At 41.8% G+C, this 13,158-nt stretch overlaps 1 protein-coding gene across 2 annotated transcripts; it reads right to left on the bottom strand.

The window, feature by feature from the left end:
- Positions 1–2,683: 2,683 nt before the first annotated feature.
- Positions 2,684–13,026, bottom strand: LOC117265604 (glucocorticoid modulatory element-binding protein 1-like). Of its 2 annotated transcripts, none has more exons than XM_033640176.2 (10): positions 12,585–13,026; positions 11,255–11,397; positions 10,846–10,904; positions 9,841–9,962; positions 9,604–9,707; positions 8,886–9,070; positions 8,328–8,480; positions 4,825–4,962; positions 4,465–4,581; positions 2,684–4,382 (listed from the first exon to the last, which is right to left on the bottom strand). In XM_033640176.2, exons 2-10 carry the CDS (start codon positions 11,377–11,379, stop codon positions 3,844–3,846), a joined length of 1,542 nt encoding a protein of 513 aa, XP_033496067.1. In that variant the 5' UTR covers positions 11,380–11,397; positions 12,585–13,026; the 3' UTR covers positions 2,684–3,843. The 2 variants fall into 2 exon arrangements, with proteins under 2 accessions (XP_033496067.1, XP_078027988.1); XM_078171862.1 differs by having other exon boundaries at positions 3,710–4,382; positions 9,841–9,959; positions 12,585–13,025.
- Between the last annotated feature and the right edge of the window lie 132 nt (positions 13,027–13,158).

Genomic DNA, 13,158 nt, shown 5'->3' with positions numbered 1-13,158 from the left:
TGTCCAACTGTTGAACAGGAGGGTGGCTCAATCATGCTTCGGGCTTGTGTTGCAGCCAGTGGCATGGGGAACATTTCACAGGTAGATGGAAGAATGGATTTAATCCAATTCCAGCAAATTCTGGAGGCAAACATCACACCCTCTGTAGAAAGGCTGAAGATGAAGAGAGGATGGCTTTTACAACAGGACAATGACCCGAAACACACCTCAAAATCCACAATGGACTACCTCAAGACGAGTAAGGTGAAGGGTTTTCCATGGCTCTCATCACTGAAAATCTGTGGATAGACCTCAAACAGAGCAGCGCATGCAAGACGACCTGAGTATCTCACAGAGCAAGAAGCCTTTTGCACAAAGAATGGGTGAAAATCCCTGAAACAAGAATTGAAACACTTTTAGCTGTTATTTTGAAAGTCTAAAAGATTAAAATTAAAAAGAAATCTTGCTTAAAATATTGAAGAAATGTGTCATCTTTAACATCATGCATTTTGGAAATCAGTTCATCTACTTACTTCAGTACTTACAGTAAACGAAATTTTGACAAGAGGCGCCCAAACTTTTGCATGCCACTGTTTACTATATATTTCAATGGTGTTTTTGGCTGATGGGTAAGTATACTGTAAACAGCCAGAAACAGAGGTGGGTATACACTATACACCTGTGTATGCCCTCTAAGATGCTGATTTCTTTCTCTGCCTTTTCATGCTTCATGGCTTAATTTTAATGAGGCATTTCTTAGTATGCACTAACCAGCAGCTCCTTAAAGCTGTCACCATGCACCCAGCAGCACAGGTACAGGACTATCACTCTGACAACAGGTTGCAGAAATACTCATAATTTAAGTCGGCTATATGCCCTTGTGTTTTAAAAGCAACCCTGTAATTTGTCACGTCTGTGTTAACAATGATATAGTCATTCTTACGTTTTGAAATCATATCAGCTATCTGAGGGCTAATTAATCCAGCTATACATAACCTTTACTGAAATAAAGACTGTTTTTGTCATATTAACTGCTGTTTTACAGCTGAGGTTAGCCATATATTCACACAGGACAGACAGGTAAGCATTGCCTTCACACCTCCCTGTGACAGGTGCAAAGCATATTTCTCCATAAATTAGATAGTCTGTCATGTTGTGTGCATTGAATTTGCATTCGATGAGCTTAACATTTTTTTTCCTCTCCACCCACAGCTGGCCATGTTTATTGGAGAACACCTGACGGAAATCACTCCTGGGTTTTACATAGTGTTGTGTAAACTTACTCACACAGCAACCCACTGTGATTTTGACATGTACAAATATTTCTCTGGCGTGTCATAGTCCTATATAACATGTTGCGTATTAGATTATGAGTTGTTGGACACTAGTCAGATGCTGCAAGGTGTCCTCTCATATATCATTACAACATTACACAGGCTCTGGGGTCCACCTTTGAAATAGCTGCACAAGTGCTGATGCTGCATGAACCAAGCTGGTGTTAAGAGCGTGGCCAGGCTGACACGTTTAGCTGCGGATCCAGGAATCCCAATTGGATCAAGATGCCATTATGGGGGCTATTCATCACTCATTTTGTTGTCGTGTGCAAACATTAAAAGCTGTGGATTTAATTACAGGGGGCCAACAGACGCATCTAAGGCTTCCAACATGAGTGCGCATCTCAGTCTCTAATGTTGTTAGCTCCAAATGACAGATGAACGATGGATTGCTCAGCAAATTGCTTAATTTAACCAAAGGAGCGCAGCATATGTCAAGCTAACACCTGTAATTACACCTGCTTGATGCATGGCAGCCATTTTGCTTGCTAGTATTCAAAGCACAGAATAGCAATTTATTTAAACTAGAGAGTATTTTGGCCTAAATATGTTCAACTGTATGATCGTTTAATTTGCAGTAAACCCAACAGGATGTTGCAAAACACTGTTCAAGTCCAACAACAGGACAGGCATCAGCATGATGCTGACAGCTGCACTACGATGAAAGTCCTTCCATCGAGTATTTCCTCAGCTGCCACTCATGACCCCTCACAAACAACTGCATCTGCACAGGCAGTGTTGTGCATGAATTTATAATAACATATTATTAGTTCTGAGGGAAGTTGCCAAAGGCTGGCTATCAAACCGTCACTGTCTACCACACGGCCTTTGCATGCGGCACGGTGCTTCAAAAGACAACAAGCAGCGAATCACAGGGCAGCTGCTGCACTACCATCTGTGAGGTAAAGCTTTGAAGCTCTACTGGCCACACACCAAACAGTGATATCACAAAAGTCATTTTTAATCATCTGTCAAATAGAAAATTATTGTTTGACATCGCTGATTGTTGTGTGACCACGAGTCTGAGCTGCTTTTAAGGTGAAACCACAGGGCGGCGGTTTCCTCCCCAGTGTGATTTTATTGTTGAATTATAACTTCTGCTTTTATGAATGAAACTAAAGTAACAGGTATTCATATCAGAGGTGGGCTGCCAGTGAGAAAGATGAGAGGACAAATAAAACCTGTTAGATTAACATCAATATGTGAGTCAGTGGAAGAATAAACAAAACTAATTGGTTTGTATGTCTAATATATTGGCCTCCTGCAGTGAGTCCTCTTCCTGTCTGTACTGTCATAAAGATAGTCAACACCAGCATTTTACAGTTCATATATAAATGGCAAGGTTATCTCTTAAACACAAGCATCTTCTGTTAAAATATCAAACAAAGGTTTTTATTTAAATGTGCTCATCATTTTTACAAGGAAATTGAGACATTAGTGTCCTACTCTCATCACATATTTCTTCTGTTGTGCTTTTTCTATGATAAAAAAGAGGGGGGAAAGTAAATTAACCAGATGATGTATTTGCAGCACATGTTAGTAAAATCCTGCATAAAGCGACAGCACATCAACAGTCACAGTACTTATATTATATAATTCTTACTGTCGGAAGGACAGTTAGTGTCCGGTGCATAGATCTTAGGCATTATAACAAGGGCCTAAATACAAGCCTGAGTGAGACATATTTCACAAAATCCAAATTATATAAAATTCAACACACAAGTGCAAATCACAAAATGTTCCATTACAAATAGTTATAAGAAATTAATTACAAAAGTAGAAGGAAAAATTGTCACAAAGACCGCCAAAAGATTCAAACTACTTCTAGATGGGGGAAAATGTTATCACCAAAGATCATAAATAGAACCAAACATTATATTTACACACATCTGAGAGGCATCTTAAGAACTGTATCTTTACTAAATTTAGAAATACTGACACAGAATACTGTTTCTAGTGTTATGTTCAATAGACAAGAGCACAGTCTGGATTTTAGGTCTGCAACTAACCATTATTTTATAATCAGTTAAATTATTTATTGCTGATTTATCACTTCTAGTCTATAAAATATCAGAAAATAGTAAAAAAAAAAAAAAAAAAGCCCATTGCAATTTCCCAGAGCCCAAAGTGATTAATTAATATTGCAAAATATTGCGAATTCAGTTCGACCGATACTCCAAAACCCAAAGTCTAAGAAAAGCAGCATCATTTCAATCTGAGGAGCTGGGACCAGTGAATTTGGGGGATTATTGCTTAGATAACGACTCAAATGATTAATTGATTATTAAAAGTAAATCTACCTACCAATGATTTAACCAATAAGTCCAGAAAGTGTCAGTGACAGCCTCAATGCCAGAACCAATCTGTGCTTGTAACACTGCTGCAGAAACTCCGACTGATGTAACCGCAGTATATACACGAGCATACAAAGGGAGGAAAAATACAGTTTGACAAAGTAAGTTTAGTCTTCAGGCTTCAGGCACAATCCCTATTTTAGTCCAGCTTCCCTTTGAGATCATCTCTCTCTCCCTCACATACTTTTATGTTTCTTTGACGCCTTTCTTCCTGTAACCACCTTTTCAATACCTTGCAAGCTCTTCGTCTCGTCTACATCCTCACTTCTAAGGTGAGGGTCTCCTTGAAACTTAACAGTCCTCTGTCCAGGCTCTTTGTGAATCCCTGAGGTGTCCTCTCCCTCCACACCCGCCTGTCCCAGCCTGCGAAGCTTCTCCTGATTCTCACCAAGCTCACACTCCCTCTCCAGCGTGGTATTATGGGTGTCCCTGTCCATCCTGCCAGCTCCGGCGTGGTGGCGCTGGCCAGCAGAGGTAGAGAAATGGGTGAAGAGCTGAGGGTTGATGGTGAGCTGAGCGTAAGGTGCGACAGATAAACTGGTGACGGAGAGAGGCTGGATCACTGGGCTTGTTTTGACAGAGGACAGCATGTTGTGGGTTTGGCTGTTTGACAGGTTGTGACGGTGAGGTCGTAGGTGTTTCAAGGATTGAATTTTGTAAGAGGTGCTTTTATCACAACCCTGCTTCCTTCGCTCCTCCAAACTCTCATCCAGCACTAAGAAAAAAACAGAATATTTGTTATTACAGACCGTGGAAATATCACTGTATGTACCACATGTTGCCTTCAGCTTTCTCACCATAAAAATTGTTATGGATTTTGTTTTCTTCACCCTGGCTGCGCTTCAGGTCCAGAGCTTGCTTCACTGAGTCTAAAAGGCCAAACATCTTACACAGGGAATTAAGTATGACGGCATCTGACAAAACAAAATCATCAAAAGTCAGCCACAAGGCTCGAATGAATAACACAATGGTGCTCACATCACTTCTAAACCACTTTTTTAAAAAATCAATAACCATGAATTTCTTTCTCAACCCAGATTTGGCTGGTGGAGCCTTTATTAAAAATCATTCTAAAAATTTGATTACCATTTTCTTTTTAACTTGACTGACATTTCACAACATTTCCTTTCACAGTCAAGTGGCAAGTCGGAACTCACCTGTCTCCTGCAGGCTGGCCTTCTCACTGCGAACCTCCACTCCTTTCAGAGTGGCTAATAACTCAGTCTGGAGACTGGACAGGACCTCGCCCATCAGCCCCGAGTCTGCCACACCCTTCCACAGGCTCAATACTCCATCTAGAGAAGGTCAATTAGGTGGGACATTATTATGATTTGTGGGGAACTTTGTGAGTGTGTTTGTCTTTTCATTTAAAATGACAAAGTACCACAGAGAAAGTGGTGGCATGGAGGTGTTTTGTGAGAATATATGCATTCCTATAAGAGCTGTAGAATTGGACAGTAAAAGAGATTGGGCTCAGTGGGAAGAAAAGGCGAAGCAAATGAAATAAGGAATGTGGGATAAATGAGATGGAGTATGGAGGCAGGGAAATGTCTGGAAGTGAGATTTGAGGTGAGTTAGAGGTTTGAAAGAGAGTAATAAATCGTGGCGGGGAAACATAGGAAGAAGTGTCAGGGTTGGAGAAACAATGAAAAAAGATATAACGAGATAGAGGAAATGGGAGAGGTGCAGCACTTGGAGAGGGGATGTTAAATGGGTGATAGAGGTAGGAAGAAAAGAGCAGGAAAATGGGCTAGGAAGAGGAGAGGAAGGACAGGGCAGATTGGAGGGAGACTGAAAAATAACTTGGGATCTGTACAAAACTGATCCAAATAGAAGTTGAGTACATTAGAGTGACAAAATGTCAGAGGTGCTTGATATCTTATCTTGCAAGAAATGCGTCCACTTTCACGTTCGCTTAAAAATGTCTGTCAAGATAAATGCAATATACCAACGGAAAATATTCCAAATCCCATTTACAGCTATCTGAAGCTACATTCATGTATTCCTCCATGTCGGGAATGTACACTAATGAAAAGAAACAGTTCAGGGGAGATAGAGGAGCATAGTTATAGGTTGAGTACGTTCCCTGAGAGTTGTCAATTTGTTTTAAGCCCTGTGACAAGCAATAGCGCTTGTGCAGCGAGGCACTGCAATTTGCCATTCACACAAAAGATTACTTGAGGCTATTTTACCGACTGTGGTCCAGCTGGAACAATGCCTAATCAGGTCACCTTTAAAAGCCCTTAAATCACAGCTTAGGTCCCCGCAAGAAAAAGCCGCACTTAAAAATGTCAGATGCCGTCGATGGTAATATAAAGGGACGTGACTGGCTGCCTGCTAGTGGTCAGCAACTTTTTAAGGTCAGTCTGCAGGAATGGCAGAACATCCCACAACTGCAGATTCAGAGGTTCACTGGCTCGATGTATCAGAGGTGTCAGGCAGCAGTGGCTGCAGCAGGCGAGACACAAGGGACTGACGGACTGCAGGAGAGCTGACGTTAAAAGAATATTTCACCTTTTTAACATTTGTACATCATTCAGCCTGTGTTATGTTAATGTTAAGAAAACTTTTCTCACATGCCTCCACGATGACCATTCTTAATGAATTGAAGAAAAGGGGGACCACCTTTAACAACGGCATAAACTACAGTACATCAAAAAGGCTGTTCTTGAGTACTGTTTGTATGTATTCCTACAACAAGTAATGCATCAAAATCTGTATATATCCTACATAATCATGGGCCAGTAACTTGTGTGTAACCCATGTATTAAGGAAGGCTGCAATCATGTGACCGCTGCACTGACAGCAGTAAAGAAGGAAGCAGTCCCCATAAGGAGGCAGGCTGTGATGGTGGATGTGTCACAAAACACAGGACTTTCTCCAGGAGACAGGTGATTAAGTGAACTTGGAGTTATTCTAAGATTTGGCGTCATGTTCCTTTTCCTAAACCTAACCACAGTCATTTTATTATCCTAAACCTAACCTATGTAACCTAACCTACATTAAGTACATCCATCCATTTTCATCTGCTTATGCGGTGCCGGGTCTCGGGGCAGCAGGCCAAGCAAAGCACCCCAGATGTCCCTGTACCCAGCAACGTTTTCCAGCTCCTCCTGGCAGACCCCAAGGTGTTCCCAGAACAGATGAGATATGTAATCCCTCCATGATGTAAGGATCTACCCCGGGGCCTCCTACCTGGGACGTACCTGGAACACCTCTAACGAGCTCATTACCCTACCTCTAAGGCTGGCTGGGCTCAGCCTACGTTAGATGCAAAATGTCATTCCTGGGGCACTAATTTGTAGGCTATCCGTCAAATCATTGTATGACGATATGTTGTATTAAAACATCTGTTTACAAATTCTCACACAACTTGTACAGTATAATCCAAGTGTCATATATCCAGTCGTGGTCTCAGTACTTCCCAAACACATGCTTTTTCACTAAAACCTTACCATTTAAAGAACTTTCACATATGAGCAGTGCAAATGCGGAAGCACTGAGTTGCTGAGCCGTGTGAGACTGTTTATGCAGAAGTGTTTTACATAGTAAGGTTCTGGTGAAAATGCATGTATTTGGGAAGTACTGAGCGTATGACTTATACTGCATAAGTTGTGTGAGAGTTTGTAAACGGCTGTTTGGATATAGTTTTGCGGTTATTATAATGAAGCATGTCCACCATTTTTGGACTCTTTGTTCACTGTGGAGGCATGCCAGAAAAACAAAGTTTTATTAACGAATTCAAGGTAACACGGTGTGACTAATTAATATACAAATGGTCATTTTGTGGGTGAAGTATTTCTTTAATATGCACAGTTGTCATTGTTTGTCTGCTGTTTTGTCATTTATTATTCATGCAAAGACGGGTATAATTTGTGTCTGAACATTGCATTTCTTTTCCTCATCAGTTAACATTTTCATCCACCAGGACACACTGGTGCAAATTAACATCCGCCTCATTTAAAGGACAGTGTAAAGGACATGGCTCACGAAAGCGTGGCCTCTGGAGGACTGAAGGTCAGTGAGCTGAGCCTGTGTCTCCTCCAATAATAAAAAGGCATCTTATAAACTTTCCAAATTTACCTCCAGGACGTTGCCCTTGAACCAGCTGACAAAGTGGTTAATACCAGAAGCAAATGCATCTTCCATGAGTTCAAAGTGGAGGTCATTGCATATCACTTGAGAGACGTGTGGCGGGGAGACACGTGACTTCCTTGTGCCAACGCAGAACTTTAACAGTATACCACTGGATTACACAGCCATTAAACTGAACTTAAAGCCATGTGGCAGCTCCTATAAAAGCTGCAGGTGAGTTTCTTGCAGTGTCGGAGGATAGCGTGCAAGTGCAGGTCCATCAGTAAATGCATGAAGCCCTCTGTTGCCGGTTCAAAGCAGCTACTAATAATTGTGCAGAAATAATGCAGTTAGATGATAATTATTTGTATCACTCATGACCCAGTGGATGCTAAATAAAGTATAGACAGCGTTCTTATCTTCTTGTTTTGTGAAATGTCAAAACATATGTTCATGGATTTAGCTTTAACAATCAATATTTGTCCTGTCAGCCCACCCATCTCTGAGTCTTCTCCTGCACACCCACTCCTCCTCACCCTGTTCAGTTTGTTTAACAAGCACTCGTATATCCTTTTATTATATTTACCAGGAGGTGTGTCAGCCCTCTTTCTCTTCGCAGCATGTCCGTTTGCTGTTGTGGGATTCACATCGCGGGCCGCACCAGGGCTCCAATCTGCTGCTGCACTGAACTTCTCCTCCACAGGCTCCTCTACCTCTGCTGCATCATGTACAGCCTCCCCTGAAATAACCACAAAAAGGGATATACTGTAAATAGAGTGCATAAACATATCATATTACCAGCGAACATGAGTAGGCAGAGGGAAGACTGCCAAGGAAATCCAATTGTTTTTTTCTGAGATTATTACATTTTTCTGTTCAGTGGTTGCTCAGTAAGGAAACTGGTGCGCTGATTAAACGGTATCTAACTGCTCTTAATGCTCATTCCCTAATTCTTTATTGTCCTTGAGCTCCAAAAGCATGTGTCAGAAATTACTATTCATGTTTCACCATGGCAGAGAAATCATATCCAGGTGGCTTTGAAGGTTTCTGTCTGCATCATCTCAATCATGTTATAAAAAAACAGCAGCTGAAGCATATGTGGGAGAAAAAAAACATTAAACTGTAAATGCCAACTAAAATCTACCTGTCAGGGGAGGCACCTGTCCTCCAACAAGGTCAAGAGCCAGACATGACGGGCTTGGCTGCACCGAGGTCCCCGGAGGAAGCCGCGTGCTGTTGATCAGCACATCAAATTTAGTGCTGCGGCAGGTGTTGCTGCACACCGTGTCATGCTGGTAGAAATCTATCTGGCCGGAGTCCATCATTTTCCTGCGAGGGGAGGAGAGACGAGTTAAAAGAACACTACGGAGTATCTGAGAAAAGTGTGGATTGAATTTGTTGAACAGTCTCAGTGGCTTTCCAGAGGTTTGTTTGACACAAAGCCCATCGGCCTGACCTCTGGGGGAATGGAGATGAAAAGAGCAGATATTGCCTATTGAGTTGGTATATTGACTCACAGTAACACCAAGAACAAGTGCAAACACGATAAAGGGGTGAGAAGTTTCACTCAGCAGCTTGCCTGCGTGTTATTTGATCCGGCTATCATAAAAATGCTGCTTACCAACTACCTCTGGAATGTACTGGCAAACCCCAGCGCAGACAGACTCCACGCAAGTGCAAATTATATGCATGAGATATGCTGTTGACTTCATTTGATTGAGGTGTTTGTCTGACACTTTAACCCCAGTGCAACAAAGTAATTAAAGGTCATGCAGATTAACAGTTAGCATCAGTCAGCAGCTATGAGGAAGAGGACAGCCAGAGACGTAGTGGTTTTTTCTTTTTGTTTCCCACAAGTCTACCTGAGCATTACCCCTCCCAGTCTGATGGCCCGTTTCCAGTCCTTAAGAGTGGCTTTCCCTGCCAGGTGGACAAACTGCTTGGGACTGATGAGCTGGTCATTAAACTGTAAGAGAGGAAGACAGCACAAATGTATGCTCATGATAGCTATCATAAGTATGTGGAGAGTGGCATGAGGCAGATATGGCAGACAGGATGTGAGGAAAATGTGCGAGGAAGGTTTAACTAAGTCAACTTACTTTGACACATCTGACGTTGATCCCAGGGCACACAAACTTCTTAAAGAGTAGAACCGCACGGCTGTCTCCACAGGTGATGGGGTAGCCGTACTCGATCTCCTCTCCTTCTGCTTTACTGTCTTCTATCAATCACAAGCCAAAAAAAAAACACTTGCAAATGTGTGGAATTGTATTATACACTCAACAGCAGAGCAATGCATTCATTAATCAGAGTATAACTTCGCATACTGTATCAGCAAAGTAGGATTGCTTAATGCATAATGTTCACAGGAATACCCTCCTGTTGTAGTTCAATGTAAGGGGCGAGGGGTCGGGATGGGAATTGAGAACAGGTTTCAAATTGTTTGATCCACTGGAATCACATGCCACCAAGTATATCAATTCCTTTTATCGATGTCGGCATGTTTTTCTGACAGTTATGCAATGCAAAACAATGACGTCAAGCTCATGTGTCTAGACTGCTGTAAACCTGCACAAGAACAAGTCACGGCGAGACGAAGAAACGGTCCAAAGCGTGGCTTCATTTCACAAATAAAGATGACAACAGTGCTGCTTGTAACATCTGTTAAATAACAGTTTCAAGTCAGGGTGGAAATACCAGCAACATACTGAAACATATTTTTTAAATTCCTAAGAAATCCCGGGAAAGCCATTTATTTGACACTCTACATGAGTGCCACAGCTTCCAAACTAAGCCAGGAGTAAATATTCTATGTAATAACAACATTAAAACAGATTTTTCCTTTGACTGAAAAAATCGAAATGAAAATGAATGCTGTACAAATAATCTCTCATTTCATCTTTACTGTAGTCAGACTCAAACAGCTGTGTTGATGCTGAAAACCTGTGTTGGCCTATTTTTTTTCCACACAGTAAATTGATCAGGAATCAATAAGGCAATCAATAATGAATCGGACCAATAAGCAGACTAGATAATGGCATTGATATCAATAAAATCTCATCTATTCCCATTCTAGTGAAGGGAAACGTCTCTGTGTCACGTACCATGATGCGTCTCTATGGCCAAGACTGTCGTGCCAGTGTCAGCAATGTCGTCGTTTATCCTGCAGAGGGCGACAGAACTCACACATTTAACAGAATAATCATTTCATGCAAGCTGAGGGTTCTGAATTTAACAGCATAGCTTTTATATATTTACCCTTTTTTTAAGAAATTTAAGTGCTCTTACTTTAAGTGCTTTAAGAATATTAAGTGCTTTTAACATTCTCAGTATAATGTATTCTTTGACTTAAGCCTGGAATCAGTAGCAGTGATGTAGAATTATGCTATAAAATTTCCTAAAGAAAAAATATCATGATAAAAATCTGTCTATACATTTACATTAGCCTCTCTATTGTGTCTCACAGCAAATGCAAAACATCACTTGGCCCTTTCATGATATAAGCCACGTTACCCGTGCAGGATGGGCTGCAGGTGCAGGATGACTTGAGTCTTATGGTTGTTGCCACTGGACTCCCCTTCCTCCTCCTTCACCGTCATGAGATCCCCTGAAGACACGGTGACCTCAGCACCCGCCATCACCCCCTCCCCACAGAGCTGCACGCAGGGAAGGCCAAGCACGCATGTTAGCATCCAGATCACACACACACATGCATGCAGTGATGCCATTTAATACACACACAAGTCAATGAAAGCCTCCCCCCCAACTGTCTTTTCTGGCATGCAACTGTCATGGAAATGAATCCATACTGGGCTTAAAATGACATAATCCTTGCATGGGCAGGCCTTGGTGCTTAAAGTGCCGTTGAGGATGTACATGAATGTCCTTGATGATGGGACAAAAGCTTATAGGTTTGACTACAACCTGGGGTGTGAGGTCAGAAGTGTAAAAATGGTGCAGCAGTGAACATATATATTGGAGTAAAATTCTCAAATTAAATCATATCAGCACTTTGTTTGTTTGTCCAACCTTGTGGCATTTGGGCCTTTTATTTAGTCACAAGTATGTTACCAATAAAAGACCTGTTGAAATTATTAGCAAATTGTTAAATCCCACTTGACATCACTCTCCAGAGTCAGCTATTTTTTGTGACTGCAGTCATGATGTCAAGTATGGAGCTAATCCTGTACAGTTTCTAAAAAGGTTACACTTACATTATGAAGGATAAGATCCTTAATTACTGGAAATATAGATGTCATAAACTAAATTTAGATGGGTCAAATGTCATTAAAGTGTCCACTGAACTACTGTCTATGAGCATTAGAAAATGGAGGAAAAGAAATATGATATCCTTAAATGATTACAGAATATCAAATAAGAAATTGTTGCTGCGTTTATTCTCTGCTGTCCAAAATATTCTTTCAGTCCTCCACAAGCAGCAGCTGAGGCGTTACATTCACTTGGCGACAATAGCAGCACAGAGAGGAATAAAGGAGACATGAACAAACTGTCTGTGAGGTTAATTCCATAGTAAAGAAACAAAACAACCTTCAGTGCAGTGAAGAGCAGACTACATTACATTTATCAACATATTCCACACTGTATTAAGTCGCCCCTGTTGGATAACTAACTCCTACACGGACAGTTGCGTGCCTTTCTCACCCTCCTTCACCCACTCAAACTGACGTCTGTCGGTGCGGCAGCACGCACACCCCGGACAACAACGGTGCGACGGCGCGCTCCTGTCCCACAGAGGGTGCAGAAAAACCCACCGGGTCTACCCCTAAAACTCCCAAAACACACAACCTGCTACTTTAAAGATCACTGTAATAGTTTTACTCACCGTTTTACAGCAGCGGATAGTTCATCCTCCGCTTGGCAGAGAGGCACGAGAGCATGCGCCGTGCTGCTTCGTTACACTTCCTGCAGTGAAGGCAGCATTTGCCTGAGAAGCATCTGTCCCGCTGTCACGAGAAGCGGTTAGTTCGCACGCGATGTGTAAATCGGTCAAACTGCTCTTATGTGCGAGGCACGGCTTGGTTAGAGTTACCTCAGAGCCATAGTGCCTCATATGCTGCAAGACTGAAACCTTCACTAATGTGTTTTTATCCTAAATGAAGTCATGGACGTGTTTTAACAGACGTTCTCTCCAGTGGTGCGTTTGTGTGTCAACAACGCCGCGGTGTTTCGGGTGCCACTTGTGTGGCCTAATTGTGTTTGTCATACAATAAATGATACACAGAACAGTTGCGTGCTGTGTTTTTGTTGTTGCCTGCGTTTCACCAGCAGGTGGCAGCGTTTGCACTTGTTTAATTAAAGTGATGAAGGTGTGTCACAGACAAGATACTTCTGTTGGTTTTAACTATAAAAGGTGTTTGAACGCAGCATTTTAACCGTTTGACTCAGTAAAGTAGCCT

The sequence above is a fragment of the Epinephelus lanceolatus genome, chromosome 10 (assembly GCF_041903045.1).
Source record: "Epinephelus lanceolatus isolate andai-2023 chromosome 10, ASM4190304v1, whole genome shotgun sequence".
Lineage (NCBI taxonomy): Eukaryota > Metazoa > Chordata > Actinopteri > Perciformes > Serranidae > Epinephelus > Epinephelus lanceolatus.
This window is presented reverse-complemented; position numbering and strand designations above follow the sequence as displayed.